At 55.5% G+C, this 22,150-nt stretch overlaps 1 protein-coding gene across 3 annotated transcripts in view; it reads left to right on the forward strand.

The window, feature by feature from the left end:
• Nucleotides 1–16,550, forward strand: part of TRAF3 (TNF receptor associated factor 3) — a 116,495-nt gene extending 99,945 nt beyond the window's left edge. For 2 of the 3 annotated variants that reach the window (XM_024981638.2, XM_024981640.2), the window contains 4 exons: nucleotides 722–814; nucleotides 5,435–5,575; nucleotides 10,577–10,751; nucleotides 11,310–16,550. In XM_024981638.2, the coding sequence (XP_024837406.1) occupies nucleotides 722–814; nucleotides 5,435–5,575; nucleotides 10,577–10,751; nucleotides 11,310–11,881 (981 nt within the window). In that variant the 3' untranslated portion in view covers nucleotides 11,882–16,550. The remainder of the gene's footprint in view (nucleotides 1–721; nucleotides 815–5,434; nucleotides 5,576–10,576; nucleotides 10,752–11,309) is intronic. The other variant, NM_001205586.2, reaches the window with a different exon arrangement.
• The last annotated feature ends 5,600 nt before the right edge of the window (nucleotides 16,551–22,150 follow it).

A 22,150-nucleotide genomic window follows, 5' to 3' on the forward strand; every position in this document is an offset into this window, starting at 1 on the left:
CAGAGTATATGTTTTGGAGATCATCAAAATGCTTTCCATGGCTTTTAAATTTTCCAGTATCCAAAACAAATTACATTCTTATACCAATTATTTTCTTAAATATATGAAGTACTGTTTCACGTGCTCATTATCGACTCTGAGATGGTCTACATCTTATGTACTCTGTAGATTGTTTATGTTCTGTACGTAACTTTCTAAGTATACTTAGAATAGGGACAGTACATTTTCTGATACTAGTGTTTCACTAGTAAGTTAATATCCTAATAGATGACTTAGAATCCTACTTGGATTGCACATTCACTAGATTATTGTAGGACCATCTAGTTATGACTTGCAGATGTCTCGACGTTTTCCATTTCTATTTTAGTGCAGAAAACTTACTAAGGAACAAAAGGGATATGTCTGAAATTTAATTTCTTAATGTTGGAAGTCTGAAGCCTAGGTAAATTGAGGGGTGAGTGAAGCCCACGGCCTCGAGGCAGTGGGCGCAGAATCGCAGCGCCTCATCTTTGAGCTGCTCGGTTCCTCTCGGTACGGCCCCCTTGCCTGCACACAGTAGCTCAGGGGCCACTGAGCACAGCCCTCCTGAGGCTGGAGATGCCCTGTGACCCTTCCCCGATTCAGTCCCCCCCTTCATGTGTGGTGCTGGCGTGAGGTCGTCTGAGGGTCTGAGCCTCTGACCGAGGGAGGCTGGCTGACCGCGTCTCCTCTTCATTCTCAGGGGACAAACCAGCAGATCAAGGCCCATGAGGCCAGCTCCGCAGTGCAGCATGTCAACCTGCTCAAGGAGTGGAGCAACTCCCTGGAGAAGAAGGTACGCCCTGCCGTTTCTGGCTTCTGCCGGCTTCTAATAATTTCTTCATATTGTGTGAAGAAGAAAATCTTATTTTTATTTAGTAAGGGGTTTTGGATAAAAGAAACACCATGAAGTGTCAAAAAAGTAAAGTTCTTTTCAAGCGATCTTGAGTTTATAAATGAAGGTATGTGGTTTTGTTAGCTTGCTAGCTTGCTCTTTGTTTTTCAGTTGCCAAGTGTGTATGAAGTGCTTTTTAAACTCACATGGTGATTCTCTCAGTATTGAGTTAGAACAGGGATTGTCGCTTCCAGCCTGCACCCCCCAACGCTGTCTTTTTGTAAATAAAGCTTTATTGAAACGCGGCCACGCACACTTCGTCAGTATGGCCCATGGCTGCTTTCACACCGGGATGGCAGTGTTGACACGGGGCCCGTGTGGCCCGCACAGCCCCCAGTCACTGCTCTCTGGTTGTTTACAGAAAGCCCGCCAGCCGCGATCTGGAAGGGCACCGGTGTCCCGTGCGTGACCCTCCTCTAAGAGGTGGGAGGGAAGGACGTTTCCACATCACCAGTTACTCCTGTTCCGTTTTTGTGTTTGGACCGTGCCAGGCCTTCACTGCAGCGCACAGGCTTAGCTGCCCTGCAGCACGTGGGATCTTAGTTCCCCGACCAGGGATACAGTTGATTGTGGAAGTTTGGGGGCCACACAGCCCCCCCCCGGACACACCTGCCCTCCTGGGCATCTCCTCGAAGCCCCGCTGTGGGGTCTGCACTCCTTAGCAGGCGCCTGCCCACAGAACACTCCTTCCTGGGGGAGTTTGTTCTGTGGTGCTCAGCTCGCCAGGCATGTTTTCTCAAAGAAAGGATGAAAACCTCCAAGGCTTGACAGAGAAGAAGGTTATAGATCTCCCACTGTGGCTTGTGGCTTGTATACAAAAATAAGAACTTAATTTGATATTCAGCAAACATGTGTTGAGAACGTGTGATAGGAGGCCGCTGGGATGAGTTACGGCAGCCCCGGGAGTTGATGTTTGCTTTCTAAAGGTTTGTAAAGATTTGAATATCTTGTTTTGAGTGTTAAACCCAAGCAATTTAAAATGTAAATGTGCTTGAAGGAGTGTAAAGTTTTAAATCAAAAGATGTTTATTAAATATGACATTAAGTATTTCTTAGTATAAATGCTTAAGCTGGAGATGAGAAGCTGTGACAGGCATTGTGTGCTGTGTGTACACGCGCGTGGGACAGGAGGAGCTTCTGTTTGACCGTGAGGTAGAATCTGTGTCACATGAATGATTTATAACTTTCCCATGAGCACATATTTGCTCTGAGTTCAGCGATGGTTTACCTATAAATCCCTTTTTCTCCTCTTTTTGAAGAATGCTTTGTTTCTGCGTTTTCAAACTATAGGCGTGGATCGCAGGGCTTTTGGTCTCTCACAGATACAGCTTCTCATTTATCTAAAAGGTTCTCCTTTCCTGTAAAGTGAATTGGTTTTGTTCCAGCTGTGCTGGTTATGTAACCGCGGCGCGGGGCTCAGGGGTGTGCCCACCCCCTCAGTGGTAGGCGGGGCTGTCACCAGGAGGGCTTCCAGGGGTGCAGGAGGGGGAGATGGGGGTCATCCCATCCTACGCCCTCCTGTCCTGCCACCCCAGCACCCTGAAAGCATCCTCTTTGCACTGTTGGAAACCCCGGGACCCGGCTGCACGGCCCACATGCCCTCCCCGGCGGTCCTCCCCCTTGCACACACCACACACCAGCCAGTGGGGGGCAGATTTGAAACGTCTGTTCCCGTGGCTTTGCTCAGGGGTGAGCCCCTCCCTGAGCCCCCCACTAGGGACAGCCAGGCCCCTGCCCTGCACATCTTTCCTTGTGTCCATGAGGAGCTGGCATCTCTTCTCTGGGCCCAAGAGCAGACCCGGACAACAGATGGAGATGTTTGTGTTTTCTTAAAGTGGGAATTTGTTTCTCAGCATGGAATTGTTCAGTCGGATCTTGATATTTTGTTCATCAAGGGTAGAAAATAGAATATTTGAGTTGATTCAGAAAGACCAATTACTACATTCACAGTCAAACTTTAAAAAAAAAAAAAACAACAACAAAACTGTTTTATAAAGTCCAGACCTGAAAACACCCATCTTACATTTTAGGAAAGCTTAAGTCACAAGGAAGTCTTAAAGTGCCCCCAGACAGGTGGGGGTGGAGGGTGTGCTCAGGGAGGAGGGTCTCGGTGGGGACCCTGCTTGGTCTGCTGCGTGGATTCTGGGAAACACGGCTGCCAGTGGGCTTCCCTGTGCCTGCAGCGTCTACCTGGTAGGCAGGTGAAAGCGGGGGTCTGCTGGCACCCAGGGGCTGGGATCCTTGATTAAAATATGTAAATAAAACTGAGTTTAAGGACAATCCCTCCATAAAGACATTAAGAGTTTGCTGAGGCGGACTCCCCTGGGGGCACAGTGGGTAGGAATCTGCCAGTCAGTGCAGGGGAAACAGGTTCAATCCCTGGGTCGGGAAAATCGCACATGCTGTGGAGCAAGCAGCTCAGCCTGTGCACCCTGGAGCCCATGCTCAGCAGCAGGAGAGCCACCGCAGTGGGGAGCCAGAGCCTGGCACCGCAGAGCAGCCCCAGTCAGTCAGTGCAGGCGCCCAGTCACGTCCAACTCTTTGTGACCCTGTGGACTGCAGCACGCCAGGCCTCCCTGTCCGTCACTGACTCCCGGAGCCTCCTCAAACTCATGTCCATGGAGTCGGTGATGCCATCCAACCATCTTGTCCTCTGTTGCCCACTTCTCCTGCCTTCAATCTTTCCCAGCATCAGGTTCTTTTCCAGTGAGTCAGCTCTTCGCATCAGGTGGCCAAAGAGTAGCCCCAGCTCACTGCAAACAGAGAAAGCCCATGTGCAGCAAGCAGCACAGTCCCAGCACAGCCAAAGATAAAGTTAAATAAATAAATAAAAATTTTAAAATGGGAGAGTTTGGTGTGGCAGGATGTGTGATGGTCAGTGTAGGTCAGGTGGCCTGATCCGCGGCAGAAGTTGCCGTTGGTGTGGGGAGTATCACCGAGAGTCGTGTGAAGGCGGCTGGCCCGTGTGCACGATTGCTCTTTGTGGGGTTGTGAGGCTACGGGGCCCAGGAACCATGTCCATCTTCAGCAGATGGGAATGAGGGAGTTGTAACTTTAGAAAAAGCAAAACACCGCTGCCAGCCACCCATGCCCCAGGCTGGATGCTGCAGGCTGGTCCTGTGTGGGAAGCCGGGGACCAGTGAGGCGGCCTATTTTAGGAAGGAGAGTCTGTTTGTGCTGCATGAAACCCTAGGGGAGTTGAAATATATATTGCAGGTTTTGTATTCTTTTGTAAATACGTTTGTTATAAATAAAACAGACTGAGACAGTGCCCAAAAGGCACTGCCTCCCAGCAGGATGCTGACTTTGGGCTGGTGGTTCCTCACAGGGATGAGGTCAGGAGCCAGATGCCGCCCGAGATGCCTGTGAGCTGTCACGTGGCCAGGCGGTCCTCAGGTGCTGGCAGCATTAGAGGGCACCTCCGAGTGCAGCCGCGACGCAGCGTGCTGTCTTCCGGGTAGGGGGAGGGAGGTGGGGGGCCCCAGCGCTTGTGGGCAGAGAAGGCCACGGGCAGAGGGAGGCTTTCAGAGGGTCTGCCCTTGGTTTCCCGCATTGGCTGGTGGATTCTTTAACCACTGAGCCTCCAGGGCCATCCCGAGTGCCCTTGTGGGAACATTGTGAGGAGACACCTTGTAGAGTCGTCCTTGAATTCCTCACCCTGGGGCTTTTAAGTCCTGTGTAAATTGGTTCTTGGGAGCTGATTATTTTTCAGAAAGGAACTTTGAAAATGTCAAAGGTGGGCTTGGAACTGCCCCCAGCAGGCCCTTGCTGGACCACCGTGGTCTCCCGGCCATCCCATCCCCTGGTGTCCCTCCCATCCCCCCAACACCGCCATCCCCTGGCACCCCCAGTTACCCTGACACTCCCGCCCCCCGGAACCCCCTTCCGCCTTCTGCGCCTCCTCTCTGGGGCGGCGGGCTGCCCCAAGGATTCCCTGCGCCACGTGTGGGACCCTCCCCTTCCTGCTCCCTCATTCTGCTGAGAGCTCCTCACAGGGCGGCGAGTGGTCCACTGGTAGCTGTGAAATAATTTAGTGGGTTGCAACTAGCATTTTTTAAAGTAAAATGGAATAAAATAGAAAGTGCCAGGTACGTTATAGTTGATTAGGACAGGTTGGTTTTGGGATCCTGTTTTTAGGAATAGGCACCTGTGTTCAAGGCACGCACCGAGAAGCTGAGCTGCAGGGAGGCATTTCCCACTGTTTTCTCATCAGAGTTTGAAAGCCACTCTGATAAAAGATTTATGTGTTTTCAGCAAAATCTTTAGAAAGCGTCCTGCTTGTTCTGAAAGGCACTCGTCTCATCTTACTTGACTCCTAGGAAAGGTTCTGAGAACCACGGTTTGGGTCCCTGTTGAACAGCCAGAACCCCCCTTTCCTGTGGGGAGGGGTTTGTTCCTGGAACTCCTTCCAGTGAGTGCACAGAAGGCCCGTGTTGTCAGCATTTCATGACTCATGTTAGAATTGTTGTCAATTCACATTAAGACCGTGGTGTTTGCTTAATTGGAGGCTCTCTTTTTTCAGGTTTCCTTGCTGCAAAACGAAAGTGTAGAAAAAAACAAGAGCATACAGAGTTTGCACAACCAGATATGCAGCTTCGAAATTGAAATTGAGAGACAGAAGGAAATGCTTCGAAATAATGAATCCAAAATACTCCATTTACAGGTAAGAGGTGTAAGACTATGGCTGGGTCGGAGGGAATACGTCTGTGTTCTCCGCCAGGACTTTCTCAGGGAGACATCTGAGCCAAAACCCTGACCTTTGTCCACAGGGCAGCTTGTTTCTCTTGCTTAAGTGAAACTCGGGGAAGTGGCCTGGGTGCATGGGTGGCCTGGGTTAGTGGGGCGCCCTGGGTTCACAGGATGGCCTGGGTTCGTGGGGCACCCTGGGTTTGTGGCTGGCTTGGGTTCATGGGTGATCTAGGTTCAGGGGGCAGCCTGGGTTTGTGGGGCACCTGGGTCTGAAACTGGCCTGGAAGGCTGCAGGCGCCCCTTCTGCCTGTTCCTGGAGGCCGAGCCCCATCCCCTCTCCCCTGTGCCTTTGATTCATTGTTGGTGAAATAAGACCAAAGCCTAGGTTTTTTAAAATTAGCTCCTTTTATGAATATTATCTAAGATTTCATGTTGTTCCTGAGTAGCTGTGTGTCAAGTTTCACTTCCTAAAGTGAACTGAAGCCAAGCTGTTTTGTTCTGAATCTTCCAGCGACGCAGGTACTCACATCATTTTATCTCGCCAGAGTGACCCAAAGGTACCTCCATCCCAAACACGTAGGCCCTCGCTGCTCTGAGAAGGGTGACGCCTAAACAGCCGGATTAGATTGTGGCTCCTTGTCTCTGTGACCCGCTCAGGATTCCATCAGGTGCTTGTTGTAGGTTATTCTTCCAGACAGCGTCCTCCCACTGGCCGATTCGGGGTGCCTTCAGGCTGATCGTTCTGTGTGTGTCACACACTAGGGTGAGAATCATTCCTGTGTCGCCAGAATGGTCCTCTTGTGCCTGTGGCCAGTGTTTCCCTAAATTGCCTGGAAGATAAAATATTTCTAATAGCTCAGAGTCACAGCATCTTGGAGATCATCTTGCCTCCCGTCTTATTGTTGAGGTTAGTTATAATGCTTTGAATTGCATAGGGATTTATTAAATTAATTTCACTTGTATTAAACTTGGTGGTTGTCCAGAGACAAGGAAAAGCACTATGAAACATTAGGTTATAGTCGAAAAGGTGCCAGACACAGGTATTGAATCAAGCCAGGAAAGCACGGTGCCGCGTGAAAGAGCCGCAGGGCTGCTGCGGGAAGCCCCGGGTGCTGCTGCGGGCCCGGAGGCAGCGGTCAGCACGCTGGGACCGAGGCCTGCGCTGCCGTCGTGAGCAGGGCCCGCGTGCGCAGGCTGGCGGCGGCCCAGGGCCTGGAGGTGCGTGGGAGGGCCGAGGAAGTGACCCCGTGTTCGAAACCACTTGTTAAGCATATCGGCACCTGAAGGAAGAATGAGTAGGTAGGGGTTCATTTTTTTTTTTTTTAGTTCTTATTTTAATGTAATGGTTTCCAAAGTTTTTATTGAAGTGCAGTTGGTTCACAGCGTTGTGCTAACTACTGCTGTACGGCAGAGTGACTCAGTTACACATCTGTATGTTGCTGTTCAGCTGCTCCGTCGGGGCTGACTCTTGGCGACCCCCTGGACTGCAGCACCCCGGGCTTCCCTGTCCTTCACCATCTCAAACTCATGTGCATTGAGTCCATGATGCAATCCAACCATCTCATCCTCTGTCACCCCCTTCTCCTGCCTGCAGTCTTTCCCAGCATCAGGGTCTTTTCCACTGAGTTGGCTCTTCGCATCAGGTGGCCACAGTATTGGAGCTTCAGCTTCAGCATCAGCTCTTCCAGTGAATGTTCAGGCTTGATCTCCTTTAAGATTGACTTGTTTGATCTCCTTGCAGTCCAAGGGACTCTCAGGAGTCTTTTCCAGCACCACATTGGAAAGCATAAATCCTTCAGCACTCAGCCTTTTTTCTGGTCCACCTCTCACGTCTGTACGTGACTATTGTAAAAACCATAGCTTTGACTAGATGCTTCTGTCAGTAAAGTGATGTGTATACATTCTGCCTTTGTTTAACTTTTGATTTTGTATTGGGGTATAGCCAGTTAGCAGTGTTGCCACAGGCCAGGTGAGCAGTGAGGGGACGTAGGTTGGCACTCTTCCTGTTGTGACTCTCCTCAGGCCGTTGCACACGGTTCCCCGTGTGACACAGCAGGGCCCTGTGTGTCCGGTCTACATATGACAGTTTCGTTTGCTGACCCCAGCCCCCCACGCCATCCCTCCCTCAGCCCCCTTTCCCTGGCAACCACCAGTCTGTCTCTGTGTCTGTCGGACTGTCTCTGTTTTGTGGAAGAGTTCATTTCTGTCCGATTTTATATTCCACATGTAAGTGATATCATATGGTATTTGTCTCTTTCTGACTTCACCTGATAATCTCTACTTTGATCCCTGTTGCTGCCATCCGGCATTATTTCACTCTTTTATGGCTGCGTAGTATTCCATTGTGTGTATGAAGAAGTAGGTTCATTTATAACCAAAAAAAAATGAGAGTCCATACTGAGGCCATGGGTGCCCTCCACCACCGTTTCAACAGAGCCTGGCTCAGCCCTGCACCTCAGTCGCCACCGCAGAGCCTTCCGGCCGCCAGGGGAGGGCTCACTGGCTGGACTGCGGTTCAGGACGCCGCCTGCCTGGCCGCTGTTGCATGTGGCCACCTTGCCACTCTGTCCGCGGTGGGCCGGACCTTCTTCCCACCTCCTGTCCCGACTCTGGCTCCTCCTGGGACACCTCAGATGGCAGGGTAGACGCCACGTCCTCCAGGAAGCCTTTTCCCAGCCTGTGCCTCGGACCACTTACTGGTGACCAGCCTGTAGCTCTCTGCGTGGTGTCCTCCCTTTCTGAACCCTGAGGATGGACTTGGAAGGAGTCCACACGGAGTGCAGCGTCCTGACAGCCCTGGGCAGGGCAGCCAGAGGGGCTTAAAGAAGTGGAACCAAAGAGTGTGTTTGGTTTTCCATCCCTGGAAGGGTAGTTTGTTAATACTTTACTCGTAAAGAACGTTTCTGTTTTGTCTCTTGTTGTGCCACGCGGCATGTGGGTCTTGGCTCCCTGATGGAGGTTGAACCTGTGCCACAGCACTGGAAGCGCACGGGTATAACCACTGGACCGCCAGGGAAGTCCCTTTCTCCTTAAACAGTTGGATGACGCGGTGGTCCCCCAGTCAGTGAGTCCCACCCTGTCCCCAGGCCCCTTGCTGAGCCCGGAACCCACCCGCGTCGCCCGAGTGATAGACGGGGATGTGAGCCCCAAGGGGCCCAAGCGCGAGACGGAGAGGCTGGCGCCCTGTGAGCAGGTCTCCTGACGAGGGTGTACTTAGTTCTGAACAGTCTGTGCCATGTGTCTCAGCTCCTGAGCCCTTTTTTCTGATAAAACCCTCACCTGCATTTAAGGTCTGTGTTTACAGAGACACTGCGGCAGCTGGGTGGAGACGACTCGTCAACCATGAGGTCGTGTTCGCTGCATCCTCCAGGGAGGGTGGGCGGGTCCACATGCTGCCCTCACCCACAGCCTCCACCCAGCCAAGGGGCTGCTCGACAGCCACACGGTCCCCTGGTGTGGGAGGAGCGCCTCCTAGGTAGTGGGTGGGCCGTGTGTGTGTGTGTGTGTGTGTGTGTGTGTGTGTGCGCGCGCGCGCCTGCGGTCCCGTGTCCCCTCCTGCCCGGCCCCGCCTGCTGACTCCTCGCCCCTGGTGTGTAGTGGGGGCGTCACAGTCGCTTCTGTCCCCAGAGCGCCTTGTGGCCTCGGGCCGCTGTCCCGTGTGGTCCCCGCGGCAGGGCTCAGAAGTGAGGAGCACCAGCCTCGGCCACTCCGCCCTGCGCTCACCCCGGGCTCCAGCAGCCCCACGGGCCCCCTCGGAGCTGCGCTGACCGTCTTAGATGTCCGTCAGCGCCCTCCATCCTCACGAGCCCCCACAGCAGCCCGGGTGGTCGCTTTGTCACTTGAGCAGGTCGAGGGCGGTCAGACACTCATGGTGGCTGTAAGTGTTCATGCGTGTCAACAGCACTGGCCCCAGAACACAGGCTTTGTGAGCCGGCCGTGCCTCGCCATGTGTATTTAAAAATGAAGTGCTCCCAGTGTGCAAAGCAGTGTTCTTTGGAGAAGTCATCTTTACTTTTTAGATGTTAGCTGATATCAGGGTTTCTTGGAAAGATGAGGAACATTAACGCTGTACTTTTTACCCCGAAAAGTAACGCATGCTTACGTGTTTGTTCTTTCACAGCTATTAAGAGCCAGCAAAGGCGCTGAAACCTTGAGGTTTAAAAATAGGCCCCCAAAAGGAGAAGTGATCTTGGCAGGCCCCCGGGGCTCCCCCTGCTTGGCCCGCGGCTTTGGGGGTGGCCCCCTCGCCCCACAGCTCCAGGGACTAAGCCGCCCCACTTCAGGTGCTCTATTTCAAAAATGCAGATTGTTTTTAGAGGTGAAAACCCTTCAGGTCCCTGGCTTCATCTACAAGTGGGCAGGCCAGACCTGCTGACTGGACCCCTCCGTTCAGCCCCAGGCCCCCTCCTGTGACGGTTACAGGTGTGCTGGTCACGTGCTTCTGGAAGAGGGGGTTTCTGAGTGGTTTAAATCCAGCCTCACGTCGACAGCCACGAGTTTGTGAGCAGAGCTGCCACAGGGGGGCACAGGGCACTGGGCACCGAGCGCATCAAGGGAGAGACCCTCCCCCCATAGGCACTGGCCTCTTGGCTTCACTGGGGGCCCGAGGACCCACCACCCACCCGGGCCCTGTCCTACTGGGGGGCGGTTTCTCTCTGCAGCAGGGGCAGTGTGGGGACTCAGGGGTTCTGGCGCTCTTGGCAGCCACAGAGACAGTGGCCCCGGAGGCTGACAGGTCCACCCCTGCTGGTCACTTGATCTTTTATGGGACAGAGGCCTTCACAGGCCCAGCTGAGACGCTGGGAGAGGGACATGGGGGTTGCATGCCCTGCAGTTGCACCTCGGACCTAGGTCCCTGAGGGCCCGTGGGCCTGAGCTGAGGCGCCCTGTGGGGGCCGGCGGGGGGTCTGCAGAGGTGCGGCCCTCACAGCAGGTCCTAACCGTGTTCTGCCTTTCTGAAACTTTGATTTGGAAGCGAGTCATCGACAGCCAAGCAGAGAAACTGAAGGAGCTCGACAAGGAGATCCGGCCCTTCCGGCAGAACTGGGAGGAGGCAGACAGCATGAAGAGCAGCGTGGAGTCCCTCCAGAACCGGGTGACCGAGCTGGAGAGCGTGGACAAGAGCGCGGGGCAGGCAGCGCGCAACACAGGTGAGCCCGCGCGTCCCAGGCCGGTACTGGGGCCGGCTGTGCGGGAGAGCGGAGCGCCTGCAGGTGACCGGCTTCCTGCGCCAGGCACAGAGCGCAGGGAGGACGCCGACGGGGCCGGGCCTGCGGGCGGAGATGCGGGGCTGCGCAGGAAGGCCAGGGGACAGAAGGTGACCAGCAGGCGGCAGGGGACCCGGCCAGCCCGGCAGCGTGGCTGATGCCTAGAAGCCGCCTGGGCGTGGAGCGGGGAGGGGGTTGCTGAGCGAGCGTCCTAAAACCGCCTGAGCAGGATTAACCGGGAGGAGCCCGATTACGGGGATGCACGTGGGGCCGGATTAAGCCGGCCAAGGAGCCGAGCAGCTTCGATTCCGGGGGGATCGCCCGGAGCTGGGGAGCCGGGGGCAGCAGGCCGGTGCTCCGGGGTGTCCCTGCCCCGCAGGCTGAGGCTGGGGGTCCGGGGCGTGCGTCTCCGGCCCCCCGTGGGCGCGGGCACCCCCACCCCCCACCCTGCGGGCAGGCCTCCGTGGGTCACGTGCGCGCGCCCGCCGTGTCTCCCGCCAGGCCTGCTGGAGTCGCAGCTGAGCCGGCACGACCAGATGCTGAGCGTGCACGACATCCGCCTGGCCGACATGGACCTGCGCTTCCAGGTCCTGGAGACCGCCAGCTACAACGGCGTGCTCATCTGGAAGATCCGCGACTACAAGCGGCGGAAGCAGGAGGCCGTGATGGGCAAGACGCTGTCTCTGTACAGCCAGCCCTTCTACACCGGCTACTTCGGCTACAAGATGTGCGCCAGGGTCTACCTGAACGGGGACGGCATGGGCAAGGGCACGCACCTGTCGCTCTTCTTCGTCATCATGCGCGGCGAGTACGACGCGCTGCTGCCCTGGCCCTTCAAGCAGAAAGTGACGCTCATGCTGATGGACCAGGGGTCCTCGCGGCGGCACCTGGGGGATGCGTTCAAGCCGGACCCCAACAGCAGCAGCTTCAAGAAGCCCACTGGGGAGATGAACATCGCCTCCGGGTGCCCCGTCTTTGTGGCCCAGACTGTGCTGGAGAACGGGACGTACATCAAAGACGACACCATTTTTATCAAAGTCATAGTGGATACTTCGGACCTGCCGGACCCCTGACGCGTCCCCGGGGCGGCGGATCGAGCAGAAGGCAACTCCTCCGGGGGGTTTGAACCGGCCGTCTCCACCGAGGTCCTCGCGCTCAGAAAAGGACCTTGGGAGACGGAGGAAGCAGCAGAAGGCGGCCGCGGGCCGGCGGGAGGAGCCACGCGTGAGGACTCACCCAACACGTTTTGTAATAGACTAGCGACACTTCACTCTGGAGAATTATTTATCCTTCGACGAGATAAATACTGCTGTCAGAGAAGGTTTTCATTTTCATTTTTAAAGATCTAGTTAATTAAGGTGGAAAACATATATGCTAAAGAAAAGAACCATGAATTTTTTTCTTCCTTAAACTTGAACACCAAAAAAAAGAACACACACACACCACACACACACACACACACACACACCTGGGGATAGCTGGACATGTCAGCATGTTAAGAAGAATTTATGAAATAATGCAATTCTGATATATTCATTCTAAAATTCAAGAGTGCAATCTTGTTTCAAATATAGTATATTGTCTATTTTTAAGGCCTCATCTGGTCTCTGTTTTAATAATTTGTTTGTCAGAAGACCCTGAAGTACACCTAGGTCTTTTTTGAAAGTCTCTAAATTCAGAATCATTTTTTAATTTAAAGTTCTAAGATAATTGTTACTGCAAACATTTTATTTTAAAACGTTGATAGACTGATATTTCTTGGAAGAAAATGTAAAATATCAAACACTGGTTATCACTTGTGATAGGAAAGAGAATATTCAATCTGTTGTTATTTCTCGTTAGAAATGTAAACCTTCAATATCTGTCGTAGTTAATGACACTACTTCAAAATTACTATGAAAGGAAAATTGCTCATGGATGCTGTGCATCATTTTCAGATTTATAATTGTTTTCACCCTAAAATAGGGCATTAGTTGAACTTTGGAGTTCTAAACAAAATCCTGTAGGTTTTTAAAATTCTGCCCCATGTGTTCAGACACGCTCTCTCTTGCTGACAACACCGACTTCCGTGTCCAGTGTTGGGGGTGGGCAGGCGACTTCGCGCTGACGGCGGCCACAGCAGAAACCGTGTTCCCCATCCAGTCATAACTGCTGCATTCGCTCCAGCCTTTGCGTAGAGATGGTGGCATCCTGTACACGTGCCTTAGATGTGACTTGCTGCTTCTCGACCCCAGCTTTGTGTTCCCCGTGATTCCAGAAGGCGATGGTTCAGCCAGACTCTCTCTTGACCACTAACTAGACCTTTGCCTGCTCGGGGGGCCTCCCACAGCCCCGTCCGCCGGCTCCCCACCCCCGCCCCGGAGCCTCCGCCGCTTCGTCATCCCAGATTCCAAATCTCTCGGGCCCACGGGCGCAGGCAGGGCCGGGCAGGAGCTGCGCCTTCGAGTCCCGGGCGCGGGGCCCAGACGCCCGCCGCGGGGCCCTCTGAGCATTCCAGAGACCGCCAACCCGGGCCGCAGGGCTGGGCCACGGGCGTCCTGGGGCCGCCCTCTCACGGGTAGGGCGGCCCCGGGGCCCGTCGTCCGGCCGCGCCCGCCCGGGGCGCCTCTCACCCCGTTCCCCTTCTCTCAATGGTCCAACTGTGAAGAGCGGGCCTGCCCTGTGCCCCTGCTATGCACCCCGCTCCATGGGTGCTCTTACACTGATGGGTGCTACACGTGACGGGTGCTTCTTAGGCGAAACCAATGTGTGTGAACCGCGCATCTGTGCCGCTCGTCCAAGAGACGCGCCCACGACGGGCCAGCCGGCCACGCGCCCCAGACTGCCTGCCGCGGGCTGCCGGCGGCCGCGGGGGCGGCCAGGGGTGCCCGGCGGCCCCGCTTCTCTGGTGCTGCCGACCGCCCTGGGTGTGCCTTCGCCCCAGTGCCTGCTGGAAGCACCTCCTCTCCACCGCGTCCCTGGGCTTCCATAAGTGACCTCATGGGTTCCCAGCACCCGCCCGCCCGCAGTTACAGCTCCGTCGTCTTCATCTCCGTTTCTTTCCCTCCCCGCCCCCACCCCAGTTGCTTCGAGGGCGGATCGCGTCCTCGGTCCCGCCGCCCCCCCCACCCCCGTCCGCTCACAGAGGAGGGGCTCCTGCAGGTGCTGCGGGACCACAGCTCCCTCGAAGGTGCCTGGACTCCCGGGGCTCCGGGCGGCCCCCACCTCCAGACGGTGTTCCCGGGAGGCCAGAGGTGACCGACGGGGACCGCCTGCCACTTCCTCCTGCTTCACTAGAAGGACGGACAATACTGACGGAAGCAGCATCTCGGTCTGTTATAAAACAGTTCTTTCCCCGCCCTGGGTGGGGAGCCTGTCGGCAGCACTCCGGAAGCATCTGGCCAGTGGTGAGGGGGCTTTCCAGGAGCCCCTCTAGTGGGAGATGGACCCCCACCCCACCCCCGGAGCCGTGGGACCCGGCTCACTGTGCCCGGGGTGGACGCTGGGTCGTGGCGGGAGCTTCAGGCCGCGGTGAGCCGCGGGGAAGCCAGCCACGCAGGGGGGCGCCGCTCTGTGGTCCATCTGACGTTGGGCCCCCTCCAGCCCCACCCCCACCAGGCCCCGGCCAAGGGACGGGTTTCAGACACGGCGCACAGATGCGTTTTCCGCATTAACTCAGTATCAAGTTCCCCACGGAACAGGCCGTTCCAGTGCTTTAGAGGAACCGCGGTGAGTCCCACGCGGGGTCAGCCCGCCTGCGTCCCAGCCCCATCGCCTGTCGTGGAAACGGAGACCTGCAGGGCCCCTGCGGCCGGCTGAGGGTCTTGCCTGTGGGTGGGGGCCGGGGGGCTGGGCTCTGGCCCACCTGGGCCTCTGTCACAGGTCAGGGGTTTTCAGTCGGCGGTTGTATCGGTGACACGGAGACAGCAGAGACGCGTGTGAATTGTTCACAAGCCCGTCCCACGGGAGGGTGGCACGGTCACTGTGCAGGTGGGTGAGGAGGGCCGCCGTCTGCCCCCTGCCCAGCCCCAGAGCCCCGCCGCGGGGTGAGCAGGCAGCTCCCAGCCGGCGGCCCCCCTGTCCTGGAGGCGGGCCCCACCAGGCCCTCAGACGGCGGCAGGGGCCCACGTGGCCATCCTGGCCAGAAAGGGGCGGGCGGTCTCCTGACAGCTCGTCTCCGCAGGGTCCCCAGCCACCTGCGGTCCCGCGTCCCCGTCGCCCCCCGGCACTCAGTGTCGAGGGATGGTCTCCCATGCCGGGCCTGGCATCCAGCCTGCAGCCTGCGGGCAGCCGGCCGAACCCTGAAACAGCAGGTGCGGGCCCCCGAGTGTACCCCAGGGGCGCACACCTCCAGCCACCCAGGCCCGCTGTGCCTCCCGGCCCACGCTCGGAGGGGCGACTGTCACCCTGAGCTGGGCGTGGACGGCTCCAGCCCCAGCATCTCCGCCCGCCCTCACGGGCGCTGGCCAGGGACCAGGAGCCACGTGGGGCTCAGCCACACCTCCGCCCTCCGAAACCCGCCCCTCTGCTGGTGCTGACCAGCAGGGCTGGAAAGGGCTCAGGCAGAGCTGGTAACCCCGCTTTGTAACTTCTAGTCCAGACTGTCACTGACCTGGCCGCAGAGGAGAGCTGGGGGAAATCCAGGCGCTCCTTTGCTCCGTGACCTGATGGCGGGGCAGGGGGCGGCGGGGGGTCCGTCACCCAGTCTGCTGCTCAGCCCAAGACCATGGTTCTGCTTTCTGTTCGCAAATCTCGATAGCTCTGTTTCTTCCAAAGTAGATCATGTCCCCGAGGGTCCAGGCCGGATGGGGTCAGCTGGGGGCTGCAGCCAGGGCAGGTGGCCGGCCGTCTCTGCGCTGGTTGCCCCCCGGGGAGCTGGGGCGGCGGGGGTGGAGGCGTTTCTGCTGGCCTCAGTGCCCGGGGCGTGGGGGTCGGCCCACGGGCAGAGGCCCGGATGAGTGGCTCGAAGCAGTGCCCGCATTTCATTTCTGCTGCTGCTGCTGCTGCGTCTAGTCTGTCTTGTGAACTCGCAACAAAAGAGGTGGAGTCCAGGGTGGCTGCACCACTCCTGCAGTCAGTGGCGATCTGTTCCCAACTAGTCCCTTTAGACCAGTAAGATAACTTCCACAGCAAACTCAACGACTTAATTGGTAAACACAAAAAGCTGGCATTATTTTCCAGGATTTCTATGAGAATTACCTGTAGAGTTAACAGAGTCTGTGGTCAAGGAAGTGTACATCCACGTAGACACTTTTGAGAATCGGTTCTTTCTTTGATGGCACACCTCTGCGTTCAGTTCTCTTACCCAAAACAAAGACCAAAGAAGGCCAATCTCTTGTGTGACTCTGTATTTTTAATCTGCCTGTTTTAAAAAAATAAAACCTTGCGTCTGTACAGCCGCTCGCTGTGAGGACCCATCTTGACAGTCCAAGTGATTGTGACCAGTGACCACGTCCCGTGTTCTTCTGCTCTTCTGAGAAAAAAACACAAAAGGACCGTGTGAGTTATTGCCCAGCAATAATCATGTTGTTAACTGTGGGTCAACAACATGTCTGACTTCCTGATAGCATTATTATGTTTGATATTTTTGTTTACTGTATATCTTGTGTGGTTTTATTTGGTATTTATTTGTGTTTTGAGGTCTTGCAACGTTTTTGTGTTCCTGATGCTAATAACTGAAGTTTGTAAGAGTGTAGAATGCCCAACTTTGAAATGCTGAAACTGTCTCATTAGAGGAAAATAAACCTGACTGAGGAGTCTCGGCTTCTTTCTCAGCTCACTCTCGGAGGCCCAGCACCATGGGGCCAGCGTCCCCAGGTGGTCACGGGGGCCCAGCCCTGGCACAGGAAGCCCCGCTCCTCCCCTGAGGCTCCCCCTGAGTCAGCAGGCATCAGGGCTGCTCCAGTACCCCAGGCACAGCACGAAGGCCCCGGGTTCTGCCCAGCCCCCTACAACCCCTGCTCCTCCGCGTGTCACCCCCACAGCCGTGTGGCCCCCCCGAGCCCACCCTGCGCTCTGCCGTCTCCGCGTGGCTGGCTTGTGGGGCGCCGGGGCCTCGTGGGGGTGTTTCCAGGTGAGGACTGACGGCCTCTGCACACCCCCCACACACAGCATCAGCGCTGGCCCGGCGGTGGCCTGAGTCCCTGCAGAGCTCCAGTGGGCTGAGGGCCGCACCCCGAGCCTGGGTCATTCTATCAGACGCTGGAGGTTGAGGGGAAGCTGTGAGGGGCCCAAACCGCACGCCCAGCCTTGCTCCTGAGCAACCCCAGGGCCGCAGGTGGGGCCTCGGAGGGTAGAGCACAGAGACCCGGGATCTGAGGACCGGAGGGCTGCTGGCCCCAGGTGGGGGTTCAGGACTGTGGGCAGGGCCCCCGCCCTGGGCACCTCTGTTTCTTCTGCTCCCAGACATTCATGAGGCCGCAGGAGACCCAGGGGAGGGGCAGGGGGGCAGCGGGGGGGACAGGCTCAGCCAGTGGTGCCCACACCCCTGGGAGGAAGCGCCTCGGGGCGACCTCGGCCTGTTGGACAGGATGGGCAGCCGGCCACGACACAGGCTCTGGTCATGCAGCTGTGAGTCCTCCCACCATGGATGGCATGGGGGTGGGAGGGACCCTCAGCACAGCACTGGGCTCCAGGGCGCCCCCCCGACCCCCTGCCGGGTTTGGAGCCTGGTCACCCCGTACTCAGCCCCCAGGTCCACTCGCTTGTCGTGGCCCGGCTGGTCCCCTGGGTGGCTGGGAGCGTCTCTGACTCTGGCTGTGGCTCCCCTGGGCCCAGCGGCCCGAGGTGTTTCCCCTGAGTGACCACCCCCCGCATACAGAGGCCGCGGGGGCAGGCGACAAGTTAACCCCCACTGGAGGGGTGGGCAGGCAGGACAGTGCAGGCCCCTGACCGACCCTTGCCAGAACCCTCCCCAAGGTGGGGGGCTCAGCGACCCACTGGGGGCGGTCTCCTGGGTGTCGTCTGCCTGGCGTGCACACGTGGGGAAGGGGCGGCCTGGCCGGGACTGAGGCCCTCCTGGGGTGGCCCTCGCACACCCCGCGCCCCCCAGGCTGTGAGCGGGCACTGCTGCCTGGCTCTGCAGGCGGAGGAGGAAACAGACCAGCTGAGCCGCCGGCCCACAGCACTCACCGGGCACAGCCCGCATCCGAGCCTGGCACACCCCCGCCTCCACTGAGCTGCCAGCCGCCCGCCTGGGCCCCGCTGGCTGACGGGCGGTCCGCTCAGGCCCTCCCAAGCCGGGCAGAGACCCCGGTTCACTCCCTCCTGCGATCCGGCAGTGCCGAGCCCAGCCCCCAGCACGCCCTGCCTCACCTCTGCGCTCCTGCCTCAGGCTCTTTGCGCCAGCTGTTTCTGCCCAGGTGGGGCTGGTGTAGCCCCTCCTCACACAGGCCTGCCTGGCCACCTTGCCTGAGGGCTCGCACACGCCCTGCCCCCCGCAGGCCTGGCGCCAAGCGTGTGGATGAAGGAGAGGCCCACCTCGAGGCCCAGAGGCTGCAGGGAGGCTGCAGGCCACAGGAAGGAGTTTCCCAGGGCTCCGCACCCCTGGGCTGGCAGGACTGAGCGGGACAGCAAGGCCTGGGAGGTGTCCGGCCAGCCTTGGGGGAGTGCCAGCCTTCCCTCCCCCTCGTGAATATTTTTGAGCTTCTGGTGTTCCAGGCGGTTCCCGTGCAGTGTGAACAAAGCCTCAGGAGCCCCACTGGGCAGCGGTCAGTGGCGGACGCTGACAGTGGGTGTGTGTGTGGCAAGGGTTGGGGGGTGGCCCTGTGCAGACACTGAGAGAAGGGGGCCCTGCTGATGGGGGCCGTCCTCACCCCTCCTCCCGGGACCCAGGAAGCGAACCTGCGAGTCGGAGCTTCGGGCCCTCCAGAGGAACACTAAGGCCCAGAGAGGTGCGGGAATCCGCCCAGGGTCGCACAGCGAGTCAGGAACAAACGTGCGGGAAAAGGAGCGGGGACACTGGCCTGGGGTGGATCTGTGCCCACGGAGTGAGGGTGCGGGGGGAAGCCTGTGGACCATGGCTGCGGGCAGGGGAGGGCTACCCCGACCCTGGGGGCAGCGGGGCAGTCGGTGCCCTCAGCCAAGGGGCACTGCGGTGGCTGCTGAGGCCACAGGACTGGTACTCAGCTGGAAACTGGACCCTTCAAGGGGGCGCAGTGGCCTAACGGGGGTGGGGGCGCTCCAGCTCTGCCAGGGGAAGGTGACCGCAGAGGGCAGTCAAGCCAAGGCAGAGCCGGACACACACGGGGACCTTGGACCCACCCGTGCCCAAAGCAGCTGTGCAGTGGACCTCCTAGTTACTGGGAGAAGTTCTTCGGGATGTGTGTCTTTCCCCACTCTGACCCCGTCCTGCCTCCGCTCAGAATGGCGCGTTGGGCAACGGATGCTCCTACCCCGAGCCCAGCAGCCCCGGCTCCTCCTCTACTGCCCCTGTCAGTCCGACCTGGAGCTTCAGCTGTGACCTCATACTTCCAGTCTGGCTTTACCACCACATCTTCCAGGAAGCCTGCCTTGACTGCTGTGGAGGATGGAGCTTCCTGTCAGCCCTACAGGTGACCAAAGTCAAACTCAGGACCACAAAGATCCACCTTCCATCCCAGGCTGGGCTGGGGCCCAACCCATCAGGTAGATCCTGCACCTCTGAGCTCCTGAGTGCCCCATCCCAGCCAGGAGAAAGGGTGGGACAAGCTGGTGGGCTCGCTCCCTCCCTCCCAGTCAGAGAAGTCGCTGTGCCACGGCAGAAAGTGATCTGAGTGCCCCCAGCAGCGGGCTCCATCCTTGGAGGAGATACCTTGTGTGGGGGAGAAGCAGAGACCATCAGGGAGAAAAGCGCCCAGGACAGGAGGTCTGCAGGGAGGGTGGCCTGGAGATAGGCGGGGGGAGCCGCTCCCCTTCACTCCGCCTGCACACCCACCTCCACAGTCTACCCTTTGACCCGTCCTTGCATGTTAATTCATCAACCACAAGGGCATCCTGAAGCCAGGGGCCCACCCACCATTCCTTTCCCTCCCATCAACGATAACCAACCAGGCATCATGCGTTGGTCTCCCACCATCCACCAATCACCCCATTCATCTCGCCATTCATTCCCAGCCCGTCCCCTAACAATCAGTTCACCACCCACCCGTCACCCATAAACCCGTCGTCCAGGTTACCAAGCCCCATCCATCTGCCCACCCACTCCCTCTCTGCCATCCCATCACCAGCAAATCCATCCACTCCCCACCACCCACCCCCATTCCTGTCTCCCATAGAGAGAGCCAGGCACCCCTCTCTCTGATTAAACACAGCCGTCCACCCGGTCTCATCCTTCCACATCTCCCATCCTCCACCCATTCACCCATCCTGCACTCATTCACTCTGCTCACCTGTCCATCCATTCATATCCGGTCACCACTCTACTCTCAGCCAGCCAGCCACCACTGTTCTACTGATCGACCACGCTCATTCACCTGCGTCCATTTGCCATTCATTTATCTGCCATCGATACCTTCATCCACCATTCAGCTCATTTACCATCCATTTCCATCCATTCACCATCAAAAATCCACAGACTTGTTTTCATCATTCAGGTATGACCTAAATCCCACTATACAGGGGAAGTGACCGATTTAAGGAATTATATATATATAATATATATTTACATATATAATATATATTTATAATATATAGTATATAAAAGTATATATAATATGTATGTAATTTAATTTATATAATATAAATATATTAATATATTAATTATAATTTATATTTATAGATTATATTAAATATATAAACAATATTTTATATTAATATATTATATATAATATATATTATATATAATAATACATTAAATATATATTATATATAATATACCTAAATATATATTATATATTATATATAAATTATATATTACATATATATTACATACAATATATTATGTATGTGTTACTTATATTTATATTATATACATATACTATATCTAATATATATTAATATTTAAATATTAATATTTTAATATATAGTGTATATTAACATCATATATAAAATTATGTTATTATATTGGTTATATATAGATATATATAGATTATATATAGATAGATAGATTCAAGGAATTAGATCTGATACACAGAGCGCCTGAAGAACTATGAACAGAGGTTCGTGACATTGTACAGGAGGCAGTGATCAAGACCATCCCCAAGAAAAAGAAATATAAAAAGGCAAAATGGTTTTCTGAGGAGGCTTTACAAATAGCTGTGAATAGAACAGAAATGAAAGGCAAAGGAGAAAAGGAAAGATATACCCATTTAAATGCAGTTCCAAAGAATAGCAAGGAGAGATAAGGAAGCCTTCCTCAGTGATCAGTGCAAAGAAATAGAAGAAAACAATAGAATGGGAAAGACTAGAGATCTCTTCAAGAAAATTAGAGATACCAAGGGAACATTTCATGCAAAGATGCGCTCAATAAAGGACAGAAATGTTAGGGACCTAAAAGAAACAAGATATTAAGAAGAGGTGGCAAGAATACATGGAAGAACTGTACAAAAAAGATCTTCATGACCCAGATAATCACGATGGTGTGATCACTCACCTAGAGCCAGACATCCTGGAATGTGAAGTCAAGTGAGCCTTAGGAAGCATCACTATGAGCAAAGCTAGTGGAGGTGATGGAGTTCCAGTTGAGCTATTTCAATTCCTAAAAGATAATACTATGAAAGTGCTGCACTCAATATGTCAGCAAATTTGGAAAACTCAGCAGTGGCCACAGGACTAGAAAAGGTCAGTTTTCATTCCAACCCCAAAGAAAGGCAATGCCAAAGAAACTTCAAACTACTGCACAACTGCACTCATTTCACACGCTAGGAAAGTAATGCTCAAAATTCTCCAAGCCAGGCTTCAACAGTACATGAACCATGAACTTCCAGATGTTCAAGCTGTATTTAGAAAAGGCAGAGGAACCAAAGATCAAATTGCCAACATCCGCTGGATCATTGAGAAAGCAAGAGAGTTCCAGAAAAACATCTATTTCTGCTTTACTGACTACGCCAAAGCCTTGGAGAAGGCAATGGCACCCAACTCCAGTACTCTTGCCTGGCAAATCCCATGGAAGGAGGAGCCTGGTAGGCTGCAGTCCATGGGGTTGCGAAGAGTCGGACACGACTGAGCGACTTCCCTTTCACTTTTCACTTTCATGCATTGGAGAAGGAAATGGCAACCCACTCCGGTGTTCTTGCCTGGAGAATCCCAGGGACGGTGGGGCCTGATGGGCTGCCATCTATGGGGTTGCACAGAGTCAGACACGACTGTAGTGACTTAGCAGCAAAGCCTTTGACTGTGTGGATCACAGCAGACTATGGAGAATTCTTAAAGATATGTGAATACCA

Source organism: Bos taurus, chromosome 21 (assembly GCF_002263795.3).
Source record: "Bos taurus isolate L1 Dominette 01449 registration number 42190680 breed Hereford chromosome 21, ARS-UCD2.0, whole genome shotgun sequence".
NCBI lineage: Eukaryota > Metazoa > Chordata > Mammalia > Artiodactyla > Bovidae > Bos > Bos taurus.